Below are 23789 nucleotides of genomic sequence, written 5' to 3'. Positions count from 1 at the left end.
CAGGCCCAGCAATAGAGGTTTCACATTCCACAAAACATCATGTCAGTTAAGGTCAGCATAGATTTGCTGACAGGTTGCAAAAACTCAGATGGACACTGACCCATTTGCTTTGGGGAAAAGTCCATATTTTTGTGCGATATCTCCTTTAGGACCAAAGTGGATGGGGTGTATAATGAAAGGGGGCTAATTTTTTTATTCTCTGATTGGATGTGAGAGTCACTGGCAGGGCCAGTATTTGTTGCCCATCCTTAATTGCCCTTGAACTGAGTGCCTTGCCCGGTCATTTCAGAGGGCGCTTAAGACTTAACCATATTGCCATGGGTATGGAGTCACATAGGCCAGCCCAGGTAAGGACAACGGATTCCTTTCCCCAAAGGGCATTAATGAACCAGATGGGTTTTTATGACAAATCAATGATAGTTTCAAATTAGATTTTATTAACTAAATTTAAATTCCACCAGTGGTGAGATTTGATCCCATGTCCCCCCAGCATTAGCCTGAGCCTCTGGATTACTTGTCCAGTGACATTGCCACTATGCTACAATCTCCTGAAATTTGGTTCCTAATTATGACATCATTAGGTTCCAAGAAATGTCCATCTGACCCTAGCTTGCAGTGGGGATTAACAGCTGAGAAGCAAAGAGTAAATAGAAAGCTGGTGGTGTTGGGATTCAACCTGTTTCTGTTTGGCAGTTTTCAGACAGATCCTGGTGCTGAAGAAGCTCTCTGAGAATAGAGGAAAGACTATGTTACTGTGTGTATTATATAGTTGTAAAGAGCAGAGAGCTGAAGACAGGAAGGATAAGGGATTGTGGTTTGGACAAGACCTATTACTACTCTATACAGCATTGCCAGAGCCCACCAGGCCATTTAAAGAGATCGGAGAAGGGATTCTGTGCCATCAGGACTGTTGTGCCCCGAGTGAGAGGGTCTGTAGACATGTGCTTTGTCAGCAGTGACTGTGGCTGTGGACTTCGGATAGAATATGGCTGCTGGTAAGTGCAACTCAATGGCTGAAACAATTGAGTGGGAAGTGAGTGATCTTACATACTGGAAATAGAGTTGGAAAGACTGAGATTGTACATCGTCCCACATTTGTGCTGGAAATAATGCAAGTGTTTTTAACTACCTATGGCACCTTTGATTTATCGACTATTTAATGTGAAATTTACCTCTGTTTGAAATATACCTCGCCTGTTAGTTAACATTTAAAATACATTGATTTTAGTTGGTTTCTCACATTAAAAGTTTTAAAAGGTGAAATTTTGTCCAGCAGTTTACTTTTTGTTGGTATCGTGGGGATTCCTTTCATTTTAAAGTTTTGTCTCTATGGAGATCGTAACAACGCTTACAACAGGAATGCATTACAGAAACAAACTACGAATGTTGAAATTCTTTATAATACAATATATTCTTTGTGTTGAGTACAACATTTAAATACAAAAAGTTCAATTCAAAAGGTCCAAGGATTTTAATTGTTGGGAACTGAAGCAGGAATGAGTTATAAGTGAGTGAAACTATACTGGAATCCTCCACCTAGTTACCAGTAGCAGTCAAATGTCCCAAGTTCTCATACAATTTACATATGATTATACTTTACATTTTACACCCAGAGCATGATAGGTTCCTTTTATAATCCAAGGTTAGAATAACTTGCAATGACCTGTTCTATGGTTGTAAAACAATCCAGAAAGTCCTCTTCTGAGATTCCGTGCTTCACATATTGATGCACATATGCCCTTTAAAAAAAAAAAATCACAGTCAAAAAATCCCAAACAAACTAAAACAAAGATCTGCAAAACAAAAATGTATTTTTGGCTTAAAATTTTTTCCAAGACTTTTATCTAAAACTAAAACGATTTCTAGGATTATAAGGTGACAGTGGTAGCAGGTGGCTTGTGACTCCTGAAATATATCATGCCCAGTATTTTATGGGACTGCATCCAAATACTTTTAAAACTGGACAGACTATTAAAATGGTTGCTGCAAGTCATGTGACCTTTGGCATTTGAACTGCAGTCTGTCCTGAGTCACAAGCAACCACCTAATTAAAGATGGACATTCACAGCCATCTGGAGAATTCATAGATCTCTTTGGTCAAGGATGGACCAACACAAAAGGACTATAGAATTTCCAGCCTGTCTGTTTCATTCTGGACAACAGGGAACATCAAAAGTCAATCTGTGATAGACAGAAATGAATGGACCTATCAATCTTCCATTGCATTATGGTGGTTTTCCCCCATCCAAATTAGATTGGGTGAAACTCAAAGGTGTTAACAACAACACAGGACGTTGGAATCAACATACACACCACCCCTTATATAGGAAAGGACTTTGAACTTGTAAAAGTCACATGTGGTCATTTGGTAGTACAGAACTTGTATACTGCTTGAAAAAGAGACAAATAATTGAAGCTTTGTGTCTTGCACTCACCAGGACAGCTATGCAAGATAAACCAAAAGGAAAGGAAACAAGAAGTTATACTGCATGAGAGGATAGTGCTGATTGGTTGGACTCTGATTGATAGAGGTGTTGCCATGAAGCATGCAGCAGAGAACAATTAACTGTTAACTAAGTTTTTCTTTGTTTTGAATTCAAACCATGCAGGTCGACTCTGGTCAAGGCATTGCCATGGGGCTTGAACCAGGGAATGGCTGTCCCAGAGGCTTTTGTTTAGTTGAAGAAGGCACATTACACCTTTTACAACTTAAACAAAAGCAAGGGGGACAGCCATTCCCTGGTTCATATGCCTTGACCAATCAGTCAACCTGCCTAGTTTGAATTTGAAACAACAGCTTGGCTGTTAACAGTTAACTGTTCTCTGCTTCATTCTCCATAACAACACCTCTACCAATCTGAGTCCATTTGCCAACCAATCCAATAGCAGTCCTCTTATGCGGTATAAATTGTTGTTCCCTTTACTGTTGGTTTATCTTGCAGAGCTGTTCTGATGAGTATAAGACAAATCTATCATGTTTATTTTCTCGACAAAAGTCACACGATGAGGCAGCCATGTTGTGTCTACTTTTATATCAGCTAGAAGCTTGTTTGCAGGCAGTGTTCCATCAAACTAGCTGCAAGACATTCAGGCAGACAAGGTAACTAACAGCAATACCTTGCAAGAGGGAGATCTCAAGAGAGGGAAGAGCTGTTCCAACTTAAAGTTCACCTGAGACCCAACCTCATAGAAATTCAACTACAGGAAACCTCTCAGCCTGCTGATAATCCTCCACTTTATAAGCTCATTTCAACTTTAAAGCATCAGCTTTGTCCAAGAAACCAGGCCTGTAATGCAGGAGATAGAGATTGTAAACCGGAGACATAGTTAACCATAATTTGTAGCAGTGTCCTATCTTTACCAGTAACCTATCTTTGTGTATCCGATCGAAAGGATAACATTGAGTATTTTCAGGGTGTGTGAGAGAGAATAAATAACCTTTTATTTTAAAACTCAAAAGCTTACTGCTGAGGTTATTTAATTGGGATCCACATTCCGTGGATAAGAAAAAACATAACTGATCATGGATTCATAAGGGAATGCATAAACTAAGTTCTTGACAAAACTAAGGGAAAAGAAGATTAGAACGTAAATATTCTCAAATGAAATAGAAAGCTACTGCAACAGTAAAATGGGCCTGAATTTTTCCCTTGTCAGGCCTGGGAGTGGTCGGGAAACGGGCCCCTGACTGTGACGACTGGCCAATAATGGCCAGCCAGCGTGAAACACCCACTAAAAAGCTCATCGCTGCTGGGGTGGGGGCAGGAAGAGGACAGATGACAATGTCACCGCGGGCTCCAAAGAGCTCTCTGAAGGCAGACAGTTACCTCAGGGAGCTGCAGACCTGCAAATAAAATAAAGCACAAACAAGCTGCAAAAAAAAATGTCCATGTAGCACTGTCAAGCACCCGAAAGCATACCTCATTCCTGTCCCAAGATATTTCTTTTTATTTCCTAATAGAGATTTCATCAAAAATGTAAAGGCCGCCTGGCCGATTTGCCCATCCGCCAACCATAAGGTTGGACGGCCATGAAAAGTTGCAGACAATTGCGTCATTAATGGGCTTTATTGCCTACTTAGTTGTCGGCGGGCACATTTCCAACTGCTGCATGCACACGTGGAGCAAAATATCGCGCGATGATGTCAGGACACTCGCCCAATATCATCTTGCGTAATTTTATGCCCGTTCGGTGCATGCCCACCCGCAGAACGTAAAATTCTGCCCCATGGGCACTGAACAATACAGGTTCACACCTTCATCCTATACATGGGTGCAGAGTGAAGGTTCCAGCTTCTCAACCGGGAAGAGGAGGCCCATAAATTAACCAAGGGTGAGTTAAAGTTGTATTATAGTCTCTGGTAACATGGGGTATTAGCAACAGCCTGGTATATGCAGTAAACTGCTTGAGTCACAGAACTGACAGACCAAGTAGACAAAGGAGATAAAATTACAGGAATAAAGTACCTCTATAAAATACAAATAAAAGTCATTCAAAAGTAAACAAATCCTATTCTGAGAACCTGACATCTTAAACTGATACTAACCGGGAGGCAAACATGTTCCAAGCTTTTGTAACAGTGCTGTCCAGGGGTTTCAGGAGACACTGGCTATTGCTGACAACAGTGGCTGATTTTTCATACTTGTTGAAGGCTGTGGAGGTTCTCCATATGTTGAGGGCAGAATCAGCAGGCATCCAGGAGGTGTACAGTGCCTGCTCTTTAAAACCACCTGATAAACAACATCATAGCAAGTTAATATTAAGTGCTAGCCTGGAGCCAGGAGCAGAAGACTGCTGCAGTAGAAGATTAGGTCACAAATTTAAACTAGAGGTAAAAGCTTAGAACTAGAGGCAAGATTTGCCCCTGCACAAAAGGTGATAAATTGCTTGGGTGCTCCTGAGACACAACATAGTTAACAATTGCTATTTCTTTCTTTCTGTTAAAGATATTGCTGCACATAGTTGTAAATAAATGGAGTTAGTACAGCTTTTCAACACTGATATTAATCACGGTTAGGAATTCAGGATCTCAAATTATGAAAACCAAATAGGTTAAAACACTGAGCCGCAACAGGATCTTTAGTTTAATCAATTTAAACAGCTTAGGATGTGAAAGGACATTTTTATCATTCCAAATTTCCTATAACCGATTCCCTAAACAGTTTGATATCAAACTTCAGATTCGCTATCAAAAGATTTTGAAAGAACAAAAACATGGGGTAATATCAGGATTAGCAGATTTACAGATCTATGGGAGACTCCAAACACTTGGCTGGTCTATTGGGATATAACAGTAACAGATTCTAGTGCTCAACTGGCTCGCTAACATCCTAAGCTTTTGCTTTTTCTGAAGGGCAAGTTTAAACTGCATTCAAGAGAGCTTTTTCAGCCAGTATGTGACAAGCCCAATGAGAGGGAGTGCAATTCTAGGTTTAGTCTTAGGAAATGAAGCTGGGCAAGTAGATGAAGTAGCAGAGGGGGAGATAATGACCATAATATAGTTAGATTTAGCATCATTAAAGAAAAGGACAAAGATAAGACAGGAGTACAAGTTCTTAATTGGGGGAAGGCAAATTTTACAAAGCTGAGAGGTGAGCTGGCAAAAGTGGACTGGATACTGCTATTAGAAGGAAAAACTGTGTCAAATCAGTGGGAGGCATTCAAAGGTGAGATTCTACGGGCACAGTGTAGACATTCCCCCACAAAGCAAAAGAGTGGTACTGCCAAATCTAGAGCCCCCTGGTTATCCAAGAGCACACAGGCCAAGATAAGGCAAAAAAGAAAGCTTAGGAAAAGTCACAAATTACTTAATACTGTAGAAAGCCTAGAGTACAGAAAGTACAGGGGTGAAGTAAAAATGGAAATTAGGAAAGCAAAGAGAGGACAAGAAAAAATATTGGCTAAAGAAAATCCTAAGATGTTTTATCAGTACATTAAGAACAAGAGAATAACTAAGGAAAAGGTAGGACCTGTCAGAGATGTACATGGTAACTTGTTAGCTGATGCAGAAGATGTGGGCAAAGTTCCTGATGAGTACCTTGTCTCTGTCTTCACTAAGGAGAGGAATGATGCAGCCATTCTAGTTAGAGGAGGAGTGTGAAATATTAGATACAATAAGCATAGTGAGAGAGGAAGTGCTGGAGGAATTGGCATCCATGAAGGTGGATAAACACCAGGGCCAGATGGATGGTATCCCAAGCTGCTGAATGAAGCCAGGGAGGAAATAGCAGATGCTCTGAGGATCATTTTCCAATCCTCACTAGATACTGGCGAGGTACCAGAGGATTGGAGGTCTATGAACTTTGTATCATTATTTTAAAAAGGTGCGAGGGATAGGCCAGAAAATTATAGGACGGTCAGTCTGACTTCAGTGGTGGGCAAATAATTCTGAGAGACAGGATAAACTGTCACTTAGAAAGGCACAGATTAATCAGGGATAGTCAGCATGGTTTTGTTAGGGGAAGATCGTGTCTTACTATCTTCATGGAATTTTCTGAGGAAGTAACAAGGGGGATTGAGGGTAATGCAGTGGATGTTGTCTACATGGATTTCAGTAAGGCATTTGACAAGGACCCACATGGCAGACTGGTCAGGAAAGTGAGATCCCATGGGATACAGGGGAAGGTGCAAAGTTGTATCCAAAATTGGCTCAGTGACAGGAAACAAAGGGTAATGGTTGATGGGTGTTTTTGCGAATGGAAAACTATTTTCAGTGGTGACCCACAGGGCTCTGTTGGGCCCTTGACGTTTGTTGTATATATTAATGATTTAGACTTAAATGTGGGAGGCATGATTAGGAAATTTGCAGATGATACAAAAATTGGCCGTTTGGTTGATAGTGAAGGGGATATCTGTCGACTCCAGAATGATATCAATGGTTTGGTTGAGTGGGCGGAGAAGTGGCAAATGGAATTCAATCTGGAAAAGTGTGGGGAGATGCATTGGGGGGGGGGCAAACAAAGCAAGGAATACTGAAAAAATGGGAAGTTATTGACAGGGGTTGAGGAAGAGACCTTGGAATGCATGTCCACAGGTCCCTGAAGGCGGCAGGACAGGTGGACAAGGTGGTCAAGGAAGCATATGGAATGCTTTCCTTTATTGTGCAAGGTATTGAATACAAAAGCATAGATGTCATGATAGAACTACATAAAATGCTAGTTAGAGCACAGCTGGAACTTTGTGTACAGTTCTGGTCACCACATTACAGGAAGGATATAATTGCTCTGGGGAGAGGGCAGAGGAGATTTACAAGAATGTTGCCAGGATTTGAAAATTGCAGCTATGAGGAAAGATTGGATAGGTTGGGGTAGTTTTCCTTAGAACAGAGGAGGCTGAGGGGTGACTTAATTGAGGGGCCTAGATAGGGTAGACAGGAAAGACTTGTTTCCCCTAGCTGAGGGGTCAATTACCAGGGGGCATAGATTTAAGGTGATTGGTAGAAGAATTAGAGGAGACATGGGGAAAATCTTTTTCACCCAGAGGATGGTGGGCGTCTGGAATTCACTGCCTGAATTGGCAGTTGAGGCTGAAACGCTCAACTCATTTAAAAGGCATTGGAAGTGCTCTAACCTGCAAGGCTACAGACCAGGTGCAGGGAAGTGGGATTAAAATGAGCAGCTAGTTTCTTTTTTCTCTTTTATGGCTGGTGCAGACACGATAAGTTGGGAATGACTTCTTTCTGCACTCTAACTTTTCTATAGTTCTACGGTTTAAATTCTGGCGTTTCACCCTTCCAAAATGCATAAAGGAGTGCTTCATAAGACATGGGGGAGAACAAGAGATGGCACTTTGCTTGTAGACTGCAAGCAGGAGGTGGAGGGGGAAAAAAGAGGAGAATTTATAGATCACAGCCTGAATTACTTTTAAATACAGACACTAAATCCAGCAGCCAATGTGTTCATCTGAGGTCTCAACAGATGAGATGAATAAGCAACTGTTGGTAGTATCTGTAAAACTTTAAGCAGTGCCATGAGTTCTTTAACATCCACCTAAACCATAGAAACAAGCAGACAGGGCTTGAATTTAACATCTCAACAGGAAGATAGCATCTGCAATGATGGTGCAATCTCTGGTCTGCACTGAGGTATCAATCTAGATTACATACTCTAGTTCTTGAACCCATTGCTACCTGACTTGGGTGAGAATATCAACTTAGGTAAGGTAGCACATCCAAGTAAACTCAGTGGCTTCTATCTACATTGAAGATATCAGTCTGTACTCACCTGTGTCAGCTTTCGATACCTCCTTCCCTCGCAATACCAGCAGATTAGCCACAGAGGTATTGGAGTGCAGCTCCCTGTTTGAGGAAGGTTTTACAGCTGCAGGGAGTCCTGCTGGGGGCAGCTTCACTCGCCAGTCAATACCTGACAACAGAAACACTAAAATTTTCTCCTGGACATATTCATAAAAACAAAAGGAAAAAATTTGCCTGTTTGGGCATTAACATTTTCAAACACAGAAATAATCATTTGCATTAATATATATATATACCAGGCTCGAGGGGCAGAAGGGCCTCCTCCTCTCCTGGGTACACCACATTATATGGTCAAAGTTGCTGTGAAAAAGCAGTGATCTTTAAAAGCAGATGCAGCAGCCAATCAAACAGCAATGGAATGGTGAAAGTAAAATACTGAGGTACTGTAAATCTGAAATAAAGACAGAGTGCTGGAAAAACTCAGTCTGGCAGCATATGTGGAGAAAGAAACAGAGCTAATGTTTCGAGTCTGTATGACTCTTCTTCAGAGCAATGGAATGGTGTTACTTAATGGAAAAGTTTTAATAAGTGAGCAGACATCATTGTCCATCACATAGTGACGTGTCATAATTAACTATTGCATTAAACAGATTAAGTGTAATGACAATTAAACACATCACATGCTGTTGCACAATGTTTCAACCTCAGTTTAATATCTCAGTTGAAGGGTGTCATCTCTAGCAGTGCAACACTCCCTCGGCACTGCCCTCCCGGCAGCGTGCTGCTCCCTCGGCACTGCCCTCCCGGCAGCGTGCTGCTCCCTCGGCACTGCCCTCCCGGCAGCGTGCTGCTCCCTCGGCACTGCCCTCCCGGCAGCGTGCTGCTCCCTCGGCACTGCCCTCCCGGCAGCGTGCTGCTCCCTCGGCACTGCCCTCCCGGCAGCGTGCTGCTCCCTCGGCACTGCCCTCCCGGCAGCGTGCTGCTCCCTCGGCACTGCCCTCCCGGCAGCGTGCTGCTCCCTCGGCACTGCCCTCCCGGCAGCGTGCTGCTCCCTCGGCACTGCCCTCCCGGCAGCGTGCTGCTCCCTCGGCACTGCCCTCCCGGCAGCGTGCTGCTCCCTCGGCACTGCCCTCCCGGCAGCGTGCTGCTCCCTCGGCACTGCCCTCCCGGCAGCGTGCTGCTCCCTCGGCACTGCCCTCCCGGCAGCGTGCTGCTCCCTCGGCACTGCCCTCCCGGCAGCGTGCTGCTCCCTCGGCACTGCCCTCCCGGCAGCGTGCTGACCCCCCCCGACAGTGTAGTGCTGCCTCGGTAAAGAGCATGATAATGGCCAGGTGCAAAATTAAAGCTATTAAGTTTTCATCAAACTCCTTCAATGTAATCTCATGTGAGTTGCCCTCACTTGTTATCTATCTCTATTTGGGTAGGTTTAATTTCCATATTTCAAATCGGAGTTTCAAGCCAGAATAAATAATTCCTTTCAAATTTCCTGACAATTATCTCAAATGCGTAGTTAACAGTGAAAACTATCATTGACTAAAGTAAATGTTAGATAACCATGTGTTTTTTCACTGCTGTCAGACTGTACGTTGTTTTGAATTACATCTAATTGAAATATTATGAACGCAAGGCTTATAAGATGGTTACGTTGTAGATCTTCTCCTTTTATTCAAGGTAAAATGGTGTAGTGGACTGGGGCACGTAACCTCCTATTAGTTCTGTGCAGCAATGAACCCATGTGACCTGGTTTGGGACAGTGTGCCTCAGTTAAAACTTATTCAAAGTCAGGGCCAAGTTTTAACACCTGGACACAAGGGTATAGATGGCTGGTCTTACTGGTCTTACTGCTGCACACTCTCAGAGTCAGTCTAACGGATTCAGGGAAAGTAGACCTGCAATAGATACTGCTATGCCAAGCAGAAGAAAATCATAGTTTTTGGGTTAACCCCAAGCGAAAGGCTGGTGAGGATGGAATCCGCATTCAAGAAAACAAGGGTTATGAGAAGTTAGAGACCACTGAATCCCCAGAGGGAACCTTACAACTGGGAGTTCATTCGATTATACTGAAAGGGTTGAGTAAGTGAAGGAGTTTTTGTTTAAAAGAATATTGAAGATTCACCTGGTCAAAGCAGGGAGAAGGGATCCTGTTAATGCTGGGAGGAGTTGGACTTTAAGCTTAAGACTACTGGTCTATGGACCGTGTGGTATATAGTATAAATGCGGTGTGGGGTTTTCTGTAGTATTAGAAAGTTACTAAGTGATGCCTTTTCTGTAGTTTAGCGTATTGGCTGTCTACTAAGTAATCTTCAGTCTATGTTAATTTTAGGAATTTTGTCAGAATAAAAGTCTTAAAACGTGAAATCTTGCAGTGTATCCTTTGACACGGTCACTGGGAAATTCATATCTCTTTTTAAAGTGATATGAGAATCTGGTGAATCCCTCCCCAAAAGCACTAGCAAAACGCCCCACAAGGAACTTGGTCCTGGCTCTGTTCAGGTGCAACCCATCCAGCTTGGACAGGTGCCATCCCCCACAGAGCCAGTACCAGTGTCCCACAAATCTAAAGCCCTCCCTCCTGCACCATCTTTATAGATCAGTCAGTTTAACTTTGGTGGTGGGGAAGCTTCTAGAAACAATTATTCAGGACAGAATTAATAGTCACTTGGAAAAATGTGATTTGATTAGGAAAGGTTGATTTTCATAAGGGAAGATCATGTTTAACTAACTTGCTGCAGTTTTTTGAAGGGGTAACTAAAGGAACTATCATATTTTTCCTGATATTACTGTGGGATACTTTAAAGCAGGATTATGTTTGTGTGTGTGAATATTTTAAGTAAACTGCAGACTGTTAGACTGCAAGGTTTGAATCATCAAAGGGATTAAGTGTAAAAAAACAGGTATTTGAAATGCTAATGGATGAGCTAAGTAAAATGGAATTTGCATTTTTAGATAAGGGGAGAGGTTGTTAGCTTTTCAAAGGGACGGGGTAAGATGTTTACAACTGGCAAGATAAATATGGCAAAGTTATTACGTTTATTTTTCCCAGAAGTGCTGGCAATAATGGCAACATGAAAGATTTTTATATTCTGGGAGAAGTAACTTCCAATGACAGGCTGAAACAATGCAATTTACAGATCAAAAGGGAGAAAATATATATGGAAAGCTGTATGGGTGTGGCCATGTGAGATCTTGAAAGGTGCACTGTGTGAATCAGACTTGTGGAAAAAACCTGTAGCCACACTGGAGAAGTTTGCTGTTCCAGCAACCGAGGTTGTGTTAAAAGCCTTTGGAGTTTCACTGAGTGAGAAGGAGAAAGAAGTTGTGAAATACCTCCCTTACAGCAACAATGGGTGGATGTTTTATAGAATAATAATCTATTTTGGACTGTTGCCTGAAAGGGGTGTAGGGTGCGGAGTCTAGTTAAGCCAAATGGCTTCCTTCAGCACTGGGTGTACCTACACCACATGGACTGCAGCAGTTCAAGAAGACAGCTCACCACCACCTTATCATTAGAGATGGGCAATAAATGCTGGCCCAGCCAGCAAAGCCCACAATGAATAAATAAAAACGTATAAATCTTGTGCAAACTGTTATAAAACTAAATGGAACCGTGTAACGGTAATCTTGTGTGTTTAAGTCTTTTGTTAATAAATGTTTTAATTTAATCTTTAGAATCTTTAAAAGGTGGTAGTGGACTCATTACTTCTGACTTCAGTGCACAAGCCTTCTTGGAATAAATACAAATTGCAAAATCGTAATAGTGTGGCCACGTTTCCCATTGGGATTTGGTCAGAACAGCAAATACCACCTGCCATATCATAACAGTAACAGAGAGGGGTGATGAGGGTAATGCTGTTGATGTGGTGTACATGGATTTCCAAAAGGCATTCGATACAGTGCCACAGAACAGACTTGTGAGAAAAGTTATATCTCGTGAAATAAAGGGGCAGTAGCAATGTGGATACAGAATTGGTTGAGTAATAGGAAACAGAGAGCAATGGTTGATGGATATTTTTCAGGCTGGAGGAAGGTTTGTCATGGAGTTCCCCAGGGGTCAATATTGGGACCTTTGCTTTTCTTGATATATATTAATGATCTAGATCTTGATCTGCAGGGGGCAGTTTCAAAGTTTGCAGATGATACAAAACTTGGAAGCATTGTAAACTGTGAGGAGGACAGTGTAGAACTTCAAAAGGACATAGACAAGTTGTTGGAGTGGGCAAATAAGTGGCAGATGAAGTTCAATACGGAGAAGTATGAGGTGATGCATTTTGATAGGAAGAACATGGAGAGACAATACAAAATAAGGGATACAACTCTAAAGGGTGTGCAGGAGCAGGAGGACCAGGGTGTACATGTGCATAAGTCATTAAAGGTGGCAGAGCAGGTGGAGAGCAGTAAAAAAGCATACAGTATTCTAAGCTTTATTAATATCACAGAATCACAGTGCAGAAGAGACCCTTTGGCCCATCGAGTCTGTACCAACACATGAGAAACACCTGAACTACCTACCTAATCCCATTTACCAGCACTTGGCCCATAACCTTGAATGTTATGATGTGCCAAGTGCTCATCCAGGTACTTTTTAAAGGATGTGAGGCAACCCATCTCCACCACCCTCCCAGGCAGCGCATTCCAGACTGTCACCACCCTCTGGGTAAAAAATGTTTTTCCTCACATCCCCCCTAAACCTCCTGCCCCTCACCTTGAACTTATGTCCCCTTGTGACTGACCCTTCAAATAAGGGGAACAGCTGCTCACGATCCACCCTGTCCATGCCCCTCATAATCTTGTACACCTCGATCAGATCACCCCTCAGTCTTAAAAACAAAAAAACTGCGGATGCTGGAAATCCAAAACAAAAACAGAATTACCTGGAAAAACTCAGCAGGTCTGGCAGCATCGGCGGAGAAGAAAAGAGTTGACGTTTCGAGTCCTCATGACCCTTCGACAGAACTTGCGTGAGTCCAAGAAAGGGGTGAAATATAAGCTGGTTTAAGGTGTGTTTGGGGGGGGGGGGGTGGCAGTGGTTTGGGTGGGGGGAGAGAGAGAGAGAAGTGGAGGGGGTTGGTGTGGTTGTGGGGACAAACAAGCAGTAATAGAAGCAGATCATCAAAAGATGTCACAAACAACAGAACAAAAGAACACATAGGTGTTAAAGTTGGTGATATTATCTAAACGAATGTGCTAATTAAGAATGGATGGTAGGGCACTCAAGGTATAGTTCTAGTGGGGGTGGGGGGAGCATAAAAGACCCTCAGTCTTCCCTGCTCCAACAAAAACAACCCAAGTCTATCCAACCTCTCTTCATAACTTAAATGTTTCATCCCAGGCAACATCCTGGTGAATCTTCTCTGCACCCCCTCCAGTGCAATTACATCCTTCCTATAATGTGGCGACCAGAACTGCACACAGTACTCCAGCTGTGGCCTCACCAAGGTTCTATACAACTCCAACATGATCTCCCTACTTTTGTAATCTATGCCTCGATTGATAAAGGCAATGTCCCATATGCCTTTTTCACCACCCCACTAACATGCCCCTCCGCCTTCAGAAATCTATGGTCACACACGCCAAGGTCCCTTTGTTCCTCAGAACTTCCTAGTGTCATGCCGTTCATTGAATACTTCCTTGTCAAATTACTCCTTCCAAAGTGTATCATCTCACACTTTTCAGCGTTAAATTCCATCTGCCACTTATCTGCCCATTTGACCATCCCGTCTATAACTTCCTGTAGCCCAAGACGCTCAACCTCACTATTAACCACCAGGCCAATCTTTGTTTCATCCGCAAACTTACTAACTCTACCCCCCACATAGTCATCTACATCATAGAGTTATACAACACAAAAACAGGCCCTTCGGCCCATCGTGTCCATGCCAGCCATCAAGCACCTATCTATTCTAATCCCATTTTCCAGCACTTGGCCTGTAGCCCTGTGTGCTATGGCGTTTCAAGTGCTCATTTAAATACTTCTTAAATGTTGTGAAGGTTCCTGCCTCTACCACCCCTCAGACAGTGTGTTCCAGATTCCAACCACCCTCTGGGTGAAAAAATTATTCCTCAAATCTCCTCTAAACGTCCTTCCCTTTACCTTAGATCTATGCCTGCTGGTTATTGACACCTCTGCTAAGGGGAAAAGTTTCTTCCTATCCACCCTATGTCCCTCATAATTTTGTATATCTCTATCAGGTCCCCCTTCAGCTTTCTCTGCTCTAAGGAAAACAACACTAGCCTATCCAGTCTCCCTTCATAACTGAAATGTTCCAGCCAGGCAACATCCTGGTGAATCTCCTCTACATCATCTCCAGTGCCATCACATCTTTCCTATAGCGTGGCGACCAGCTGTGGCCTAAGTAGCATACTATACAGCTCCATCATAACCTCCCTGCTCTTATATTCTATGTCTCGGCTAATAAAGGCAAGTATCCCAAATGCCTTCTTAATCACCTTATTTACCTGTGCTGCTGCCTTCAGGGAACTGTGGACATGTATACCAAGGTCCCTCTGATCCTCTGTACTTCCCTAGGTCCCACCATTTATTTTGTATTGCTTTGCTAGTCCTCCCAAAATGCATCACCTCACACTTTTCCAGGTTGAATTCCATTTGCCACTGCTCTGCCCATCTGGCCAGCCCATCCATATTATCCTGTAATCTAAGACTTTCCTCCTCACTATTTACGACACTACCAATTTATGTTGTTTATATAAATAGAGGCATAGAGAATGAGAGCAAGGAGGTTATGTTGAACTTGTATAAAACACTAGATAGACCTCAGCTGGAGAATTATGTATAGTTCTGGGTGCCACACTTTAGGAAGGATGTGAATGCATTGGACAGAGTGCAGAAGAGGATTACAAGAATTGTTCCAGGGATGAGAAACTTCATTTATGAATAAAGATTGGAGAAGTTGGGACTGTTCTCCTTGGAGAGGAGAAGGCTAAGAGGAGATTTGATAGAGGTGTTCAAAATCATGAGGGGGCTGGACAGACTAGATAGGGAGAAACTGTTCCTGCTCGTAAATGGATCGAGAATGAGAGGGCACAGATTTAAAGTGATTTGCAAAAGAAGCAAGTGTGACATGAGAAAAAACTTTTTCACACAGCCAGTAGTTAGGGTTTGGAATTCACTGCCTGGAAGTGCGGTGGAGGCAGGTTCAACTGAGGCATTCAAGAGGGCATTAGATGATTATTTGAATAGAAACAACGTGCAGGGGTACAGGGAAAAGGCAGCAGAATGGCACTAAGTCATAATGCTCATTTGTGAACCAGTGCAGACAAGATGGACTGAATGGCTTTCTTCTGCACAGAAACAATTCTGTAATTTCTGTGAAAAGTGACTGGTCGCTACAGGGATCATAACAAAAGCTGTTGGCTGAAACAAACTTTGCATTTACTGTGGGTGTCAGTTCAGTGCTTCACCAGTTGTCTGGTATTCTGTTCCATCTCTTAAGTTTCTACTCCAATGTCAATCAACCTTTGTCGAACACACACTACACCCAATACAGAGATTCCAAGTTTCATACTCAATTCACAGTCTCCAAGTTTTCAACATGAAATCTTGTGTGCACACTAGAAGCAGGAGTGTAGTGCAATATGACACGGCTATTGCTAATAATGTCCATCCATTGTATCACTTCCCTCCACCAAAACCATTTGCTACTCCGGGATCATTCTGGAGAGCTAAGATAACCCCAACTTCTCATCTCCACTAACAACCATCTCCTCAAACACCTTCCCCTTCACTCTCTGCACTGACAAGTGTGAGGAGCTCATTGGCTTCTTCAGCAGTAAGATTGAGATCGCCTATTCAGCTGCTTTCCTGCTTCTCCACCAAGTCAGACATCCCCACGTTCCTCTTGCCCTGATCCCACACCTCTCATTTATCACCCAGCTACCATCATACCCTTATCTTACCAATGAGACCCAACTTCTGCTTTGACCCCAACCAATTAAACTGGTGACCATCCAACTTCCTGTTACATCAGCAAAACAGTCTTAATCAAAGTCAAACATGACATCCTCTGTATGTTGTGCACTCTCAGTTCTCATCTCGTGCAGCCTTTAACATGATAAATCAAACCATCCTCCTCCAATGCCTTTCCTACATTGACCTTCTGGGTGGGACTTCACTCACTTGGTTCCGCTCTCATCCATCCAACTGCAGCCAAAGAACCTTGAAGAATGGCTTCTCTTCCTGTTCCTGCCCTCTTACACTGTCAATCATCCTAAGATTTCTCCGAGTTCTGTCTTCCTTGCCTACACACTGTCCCTTGGCAACATCATCCATACGCATTGGGATACATTTCCTGAGTACGCTGACAACACCCAAGTCTACCTTTTCAGTATCGGTTCAATTTCTCCACTTCTCCTTTGAATTCGGCTACCTCTTGGACACCATCCTGTGCTCAAACAACAAACTCTGTACCTGTAGCACAGATTGCAGCCTTCTCCTTGGTCAGGAGAACCTGCTTCAGCCATCCTGTTGTTAGCTACAGGCCTTGATTATTTCTACACATTTTTGGACAACCTCCATCCTAAGCTTTAGTTCATCATATGACTGCTGCCTGCATCCAATCCTACACCAAGCTCCACTCACCCACTCTCTTATATTGGTTCCCAGTTTCTCAATGTCCCAAATTTAAAACTCCATTCCTAGGATGCAAATATAATCCCCAGTTTCTTTTCTCTACTGCAAATTGTCTTTTATACCCCTCTCCCCAATCTCCTCCATCCTCACCTCCAACAAGAAGTGTGAGGAGCTCATGGAATTTTGTTACCGAGATTGAGACATTCTGATCAGCTGCCTCTGCCACGTCCCATCCTTCCATTAGCCCACCAGGCCAAATTTTCTTATTTCCAAGTTTCCCCTGTGTTTTAGCCCTGAACTCAAATATTTCTCTAGTTTCTCTAGGTGACATCATCCAAAAGCACAGCATTAGTTTCCACATGTACACTGACGACACCCAGCACTACCTCACCACCACCTCTCTTGATTCCTCTTCTGTTGCTAAATTATCATATTGCTTATTCAACATCCAGTACTGGATGACTAGAAATTTCCCCCAATTAAATATTGGGAAGACTGAAGCCATTGTTTTCCATCCCCACTTCAAACTCCGTTCTCTAACTACCAACTCCATCCCACTGTCTGGCAACAGTCTGAGGGTAAGCCTTGGTGACACATTTAATTATAAGATGAGCACCTGACCTCTTATTCATGCCATCACTAAGACTGACAATTTTCACCTCCATAACATCACTCGATTTCGCCCTGTCCTAACTCATCCACTACTGAAACCCTTAGTCATGCCTTTGTTTTCTCCAGACTCAACTATTCCAACACTCTCCTAGATGGCTTCCAAAATTCCACCCTTCATCTAGTTGAGGTAATCCAAAGTTCTGCTGCCCGTGTCTTAAGTCGCTGCAAGTCCTGCTCCCCTATCACCCATATGCTCGTTGACCTACATTGGCTTCCAATCAAATAAGGTCTTGACTTTAAAATTCTCATCCTTCTTTTCAAAAAAAGCTAGTATCCAGGTACAACAGGTAATAAGGAAGGCAAATGGAATTTTGGCATTTATTGCTAAAGAAATTGAGTATAAAAACAGGGAAGGCATTGGTGAGACCGCACCTGGAGTACTGTGCACAGTTTTGGTCTTCTTACTTGAGGAAGGATATAGTTGCATTGGAGGCGGTTCAGAGGAAATTCACTAGATTGATTCTAGAGATGTGGAGCTTGTCTTATGAGGAGAGATTGAGCAGTTTAGACCTATACTCGCTAGAGTTTAGAAGGATGAGAGGAGATCTAATTGAGATATATAAGATGTTAAAGGGGATAGACAAAGTAGACGTGGAGCAGATGTTTCTCCTTGTGGGGCATTCTAGATTGAGAGGCCATAGTTTTAGGCTAAGGGGTGGTAGGTTTAAATCAGAGATGAGGAGGATTTACTTTTCTCAAAGGGTCGTGAATCTGTGGAATTCACTACCTCAGAGTGCAGTGGATGCTGGGACACTGAATAAATTTAAGGAGGAGACAGACAGATTTTTAATTAGTAATTGGTTGAAATATTATGGGGAGAGGACAGGAAATTGGAGTTGAGGCCAAAATGAGATCAGCCATGATCGTATTGAATGGAAGGCAGGCTCGAGGGGCTAAATTGCCTGCTCCTGCTCCTAATTGTTCTTCTTATGTAAATCCATCCATGGCCTTGTCCCTCCCTTTCTCTTCACCCCCACAATCCTCAGAGAGAACTGCAGTCCTCTACTTCTGGCCTCTTGTGGATCTCCAATTATAATTGTTCCACTATTGGTGGCGATGCTTTCAGTTGCCTCGGCCCCAAGTTCTGGGATACCTTCCCTATACCTCAGCGCCTTTCTACCTCACATTCCTTAAAACCTACCTCTTTGACCAAGCTCTTGGTCATCTAATCTAATACCTTCTTAAATAAAAACAAAAGACTGGAAAAGCTCAGCAGGTCTAGCAGCAACCGTGGAGAGAGAAACAGAGTTACTGTTTCTTGGACTCAAAAGTATATTAAAAGGTGCTTGGAGTCAGAGGCCAGTGCTTGTCAGGCAACTGCCTTCTTCAGTTGAAGGAAGACGGATAAAGTGAGGAAGCCCAGGGGAAAAAGTTTCCTACCACTTCGACTAAAGAGCAGAAGGCTGCTGCCATAAGCTACAGAGATATGGGGAAAGAGCCAGGGAGTGGGACTCGAAACGTTAATGCTGCTTCTCTCTCCACAGATGCTGCATAATGTGCTTTTGTATTTTTATTTCAGATCTCCAGCATCTGCAGTAATTTGCTTTAATGTTATTTGCCATGGTGTCACTTCTTTATTTAGAATGCTCCTGTGAAGTGCCTTGGGACATTTTCACATTAAAGGTGCTATATAATAAAAGTTGCAGTTGTGTTTAAATCTCTTCTTATCCTCTTGCCTCCAGCTACACAACCCTCCACCACCCCCAACTCTCCATTCCTCTGATTCTTGTACACCTTGTGAACTCCCTCCACTAGCAGTTACGCCATTGGTGATCATACCATCAGTTGCCCAGGCCCCACCTTCTATAATTCTCTTCCTAAAACCTTTTGCATCGCTACCTCCCTCACCTCCTGTACGATCCTCCTTAAGACCTACGGCTTGGACCAAGCTCTTGGCCACCCCTCCCAAAGCTTCTCCTGTGACTCAGCATTCATTTCTTCCTTACTCCCCTGTGTAGCATTTAGGATATTTTACCAAGCTAAAGGTGCTATATAAATGCAAGTTGTTGCTGTTTGCTGTGGAGAAGACATGACTAACCTGCTTCCATTTTAGTGTTGGCAATCAACATTTGTCTCAGATGCTTCATAAGAGCTGGCCAGGTAAATGTGCTGAATTGCAGAGACGTGTCAGACATTTGTGGGATGTTCATCAGACTTAGCAGTTTATACTCTGGATGTGTCACCAAACTCTCCAGCAGATCACCTGCAGATAGAGGAAAAACAAGATCAACTGCAAACTTTGGGACAAAGGATTTATACTCTTGATATAAAAACAAAAAACTGCGGATGCTGGAAATCCCACTCTTGACTGTTAGTGACCGTGAAGATTCAGTATTTTCTGTTAGACTGAGTTGTATAGGCAAGAAGGCATAAATCCACAGAGTGAGATAACAGCAAAGATTGGAGGCAGGAAGTAAAGTGAAATCACTGGTGATTAGGTAGAGCCAAACTCGGTTTTAAAAAACTGGTATGTGGTAGAAAGATCTAAGGGAGATAAGGAATTTGTGATCGGGGATAGAAAGACTGGATGCAATAACTGAATTTTAGTGAGTCCAGCAAGAAGTAATATCATGCAGTATTGAGGTGAACACTGAGGATGCAATCTTCTGTGGTGCCATTCACATGGTCTAATGTATAATGCAACTGACATTTCACTTTCCAGAATTTCCGGGGTATCTGTCCCCTATGCTGACACCACCCAGCTCAAACTTGCCACCATCTCTATCTCTCCAACGGTTTTGTGCTGCCAGTCTGCTTGACCAACATTCTGGATTAGCAGCAGTTTTCTTAAGTTAAACACCGAGGACTAAAGCCATTGTCTCGAGTCCCATCACAAACTCCTGTTTATTCAGCACGGTTGTAAGAAACGATACTTTTCAGAATATTATAGAATTCTTATAGAATTAGCAGACACAGCATGAGGCCATCTTACAGATGCCTGTTTTTCTCCTCTCTCTGTTAAAACACAAACAGGCCCTAACAATCAGAGGCTGAGATAAAACAAAGATAACAGGCAAGGAGAATGGTGATCTCCAGAATCTCATGTTGATGTCTCCTGACACCAGCTTCCAAGTTGGCAATCCTGAGTTGATAGGACAGTGTCTTGTATCCTCTTATCAAGACAAGTGTCCAGCAGAAGTTAACAAATGGCATTCAGCATGAGATAAGTTAAAAGATGACCTCAGCCAAAGAGATGGACATGGGGGAGGTGGCACCTTGGGTACAGTCCTTTGGTCATTGTTCGAGTAGCTCTGGCCAGTGATTGACATAGGGCTAACAGCCAGCACCTATAAATAAAGTATAATAACGGGTGCTCGGAGGCAAGAGCCCGTCCTTGTCAGACAGCTGCCTTCTTCAATTGGAGGAAGACCAGGTAAAAGCGAGGAAGGCCAGGGGAAGAGTCTCCTACCACTTCAACGAAAGAACAGGAAGCTGTTGCCACAAGCTACAGAGATCAACACTCACTCTGCACCATCTGTCCATTTGTCCTCCGGGAGCAGTAGACCATTCTTACCTTTCACAAGTCATATGCTTTTCCTATCTACTTAGTTTATGCAACATTTTTAAACTGTTGCTTCTTAATAAACTTTAAAATCTTTCATGAACTTGACCCCCTTTTTGGGTAATGTGAGTCCTGAACCTAAACTTTAAACAGATTCCAGCCTCCTGCTCAGTCACTGTCAAGCTTCAAGCCAACTGTTTTGCAACTACTAAACAAAGCAACTGTCCCTGAACAAGACCTTGGTCAGACATCAGTTAAAATACTCTGTCCAGTTTTGGTCTCATCATGAGATGGATAATATGGAGGCTTTGTAAAAGGTTCAGAGGAGAGCTGATGGATTAATTTACAGTCCAAAGCATCTGAGTTGGCCACAAAGGCCCAAATAGCTGGAACACTACACTTTATAAAAGCGTAGATTATGGGGTGATCTGATTGAGGTTTACAAGATAACATAAGGAATAGATTCTGTTCGAGCTGACAGTTTGTTCCAACAAGTTAGGGAGTTTTAAGATCAGGTCTAGGCTAGATATCAGGAGGTCATCTTTTCCCAGAGAATAGTGGGCCTCTGGGATAGACAGTCAGTGCAGTGGACGCTGACTCACTGAATTCCTTCAAGCAAAATCTGGGCCTACTTCAGGCTGAGGCAAAAATTACCTTTTAGAAACGGTAGGACTGCCGGATATTAATCAGAGGCAGGCTGGTCTTTAGTTTTGTTTTCCTGAGTGGATTGGAAAGGAATTTTCCAGACATTTCCCCTACACCACCACCCCCACAAAATGGCACAGGTTTTTAATCTATTTTTTTGTGTCTCCCAGGAGATTCTACGGCTGCAGGCGAGATGGGGGTGTCTACCTGGAGTGGGATCACAACTGTGTAGGGCAGATTGGATGGACCAGGAGGACTTTTCTTCTCTCAATTTTAGACAAAAGAAATCAGGCATGAATAGCCCAGCTGTTAGAAAAGTTGATATGATCTGAAATATTCAGTAACATCCTGATACACGCAAAGTAATTGAATAAAAATTTACAATAGTTATTGTTGCTGCTTTCGGTGACGGGGCCTGAGAAAAGTCAAACTCCAAAGAGAATTAAGCCACACTAGCAATGTGGATTCTACCGCAAACCAATTTAAGTGAGTGTCATGAAGCTATTAAAGTTTTGGAAAATTGTTTTCTTTTAAAATGGAGGCTTAGTCTGCAGGTCCGTCTTAATTGGATTAAAACCAGCTAGTCTGGGTGCTTTGAGTACTAGTTTTGATATGTAAGGGAGATAGCATGTATTTGCATTTTTTGAATAGAGCATTCAAGGAGTGGGGTGAAAACTTGACATCTTTCTAACAGCTACCAAGCAATATATTTATATTACTAATAAAATTGGTACAATGAATGGTGTTTCACTGTTAAAAGGTAAAGTTCAAAGAGACTAGTAAAACAATCAGTGGTGGAAGGTATAACTTCAGTAGTTTTCGGGTGTGCAGAGCAGAGGCAATGTAAGATCAAAAGGCAGCTGCAAGCCTCCAACTGGCTTCCCAGTGAAAAGAGCCTCATCCTGAATTCGTACGGTGAAAATGCTTTGCCTGGAGTTTGGTTAAGTCTATGTTACTTTTGCCTTAATGGAAATTAGTTTGGGAATTTGTTAAGTTATGACAGGAATAATTTGTAGCCACATGTGTACATATTTTTTAACCTGGGTAAATTAATAAAATGTTTAATTCAGTTTAATGTTAAACCTCGAACTAGTTGTCTGATTCCTGAGTTTAGAGTCACATCTCAAACGTAACTCTTAAAATTATAGGTTATGACAGTTGTTTAAAGTTTCCCTCTGGGGTTTTTAAATAACTCCGCTTCACCAACTGCATCGGTCATAACAGTGAGACCCCCAACACAGTAGAATGAGAGTGCTCTTGTACACTCATGCAAGACTGAGTCCATGTATGCAAGGAGAGAATGTATAAGAGAAAGAGCATGTGAGATAGTGAGCACATACACAAAGGGAAAGAGTGTACATGTACAACCAAAAGCGAGCGCATTAAATAGAGAGAGACCATGTAGGCATGTTATGGGGATGGGGGTGAGTAACCGTGACATTCTATATCAGTAATCATTGGCTATTTGTAATGTGGTTAAAGACTACAAAAATTGGTTGAAATGTTCATCAGTGTGGAGAAATGATGGATTCACATCATGAAATGCCTGTCTCATAGTGACGAATAATCGCTTTTTCTTCAGTAAATACAGACAGGTTATGTCTTACTTACCTGGCTGACTTATGTCTTGCTTACCTGGCTGACTGGGACTGAGGTAGAGTATAAAGCCTGGGGAAGGAATGAAAGTCAATAAAACTGAGTTTCTTCTTACCAAGAGGATTTGTGCCATATTGTGAACCATTCCATCTGGTGTATGCTGGCTGTAAGACACTCCCGAGCTGGTGAGCAATGACTTTATTGATGTCTGTGAAGGAAATCTGCTTTATGTTCATCAGCTGGGAGCAAATCTTGTGAACTGTGTCATTCTCATGAATCAGAAGTGCATCAGAAGACTGATACAAGTGAGACAGCGTCAGCACTGCATTATAATTCTGCACAATAACCTGACCAAAAACAAAATGCTCTTTCAGTAGGAAATAAAAAGAACACATGGTCTCCGCTGGCTTTCTCAACAACACAACTCTGCAGCCCAATGCATTACCCCGCAGTCACCCTGCAGCCCAATGCATTACCCCGCAGTCACCCTGCAGCCCAATGCATTACCCCGCAGTCACCCTGCAGCCCAATGCATTACCCCGCAGTCACCCTGCAGCCCAATGCATTACCCCGCAGTCACCCTGCAGCCCAAT

At 42.8% G+C, this 23789-nt stretch overlaps 1 protein-coding gene across 4 annotated transcripts in view; it reads right to left on the bottom strand.

Annotated features, from left to right (window-relative positions):
* Positions 1 to 1392: 1392 nt before the first annotated feature.
* The window catches only part of tubd1 (tubulin, delta 1), a 43489-nt gene continuing 21092 nt past the window's right edge, over positions 1393 to 23789 (bottom strand). For 3 of the 4 annotated variants that reach the window (XM_041205419.1, XM_041205421.1, XM_041205420.1), the window contains 5 exons: positions 23312 to 23543; positions 19492 to 19656; positions 8223 to 8363; positions 4547 to 4730; positions 1393 to 1739 (listed from right to left, as the gene is read on the bottom strand). In XM_041205419.1, coding sequence (XP_041061353.1) covers positions 1631 to 1739; positions 4547 to 4730; positions 8223 to 8363; positions 19492 to 19656; positions 23312 to 23543 — 831 coding nt within the window. In that variant the 3' untranslated portion in view covers positions 1393 to 1630. Of the gene's footprint in view, positions 1740 to 3117; positions 3288 to 4546; positions 4731 to 8222; positions 8364 to 19491; positions 19657 to 23311; positions 23544 to 23789 lie in introns of all 4 variants that reach the window. The other variant, XR_005945196.1, reaches the window with a different exon arrangement.

Source organism: Carcharodon carcharias, chromosome 14 (genome assembly GCF_017639515.1).
Source record: "Carcharodon carcharias isolate sCarCar2 chromosome 14, sCarCar2.pri, whole genome shotgun sequence".
NCBI lineage: Eukaryota > Metazoa > Chordata > Chondrichthyes > Lamniformes > Lamnidae > Carcharodon > Carcharodon carcharias.
Note: the sequence above shows the minus strand (reverse complement) of the source record. Positions and strands in the feature narration are given on the sequence as shown.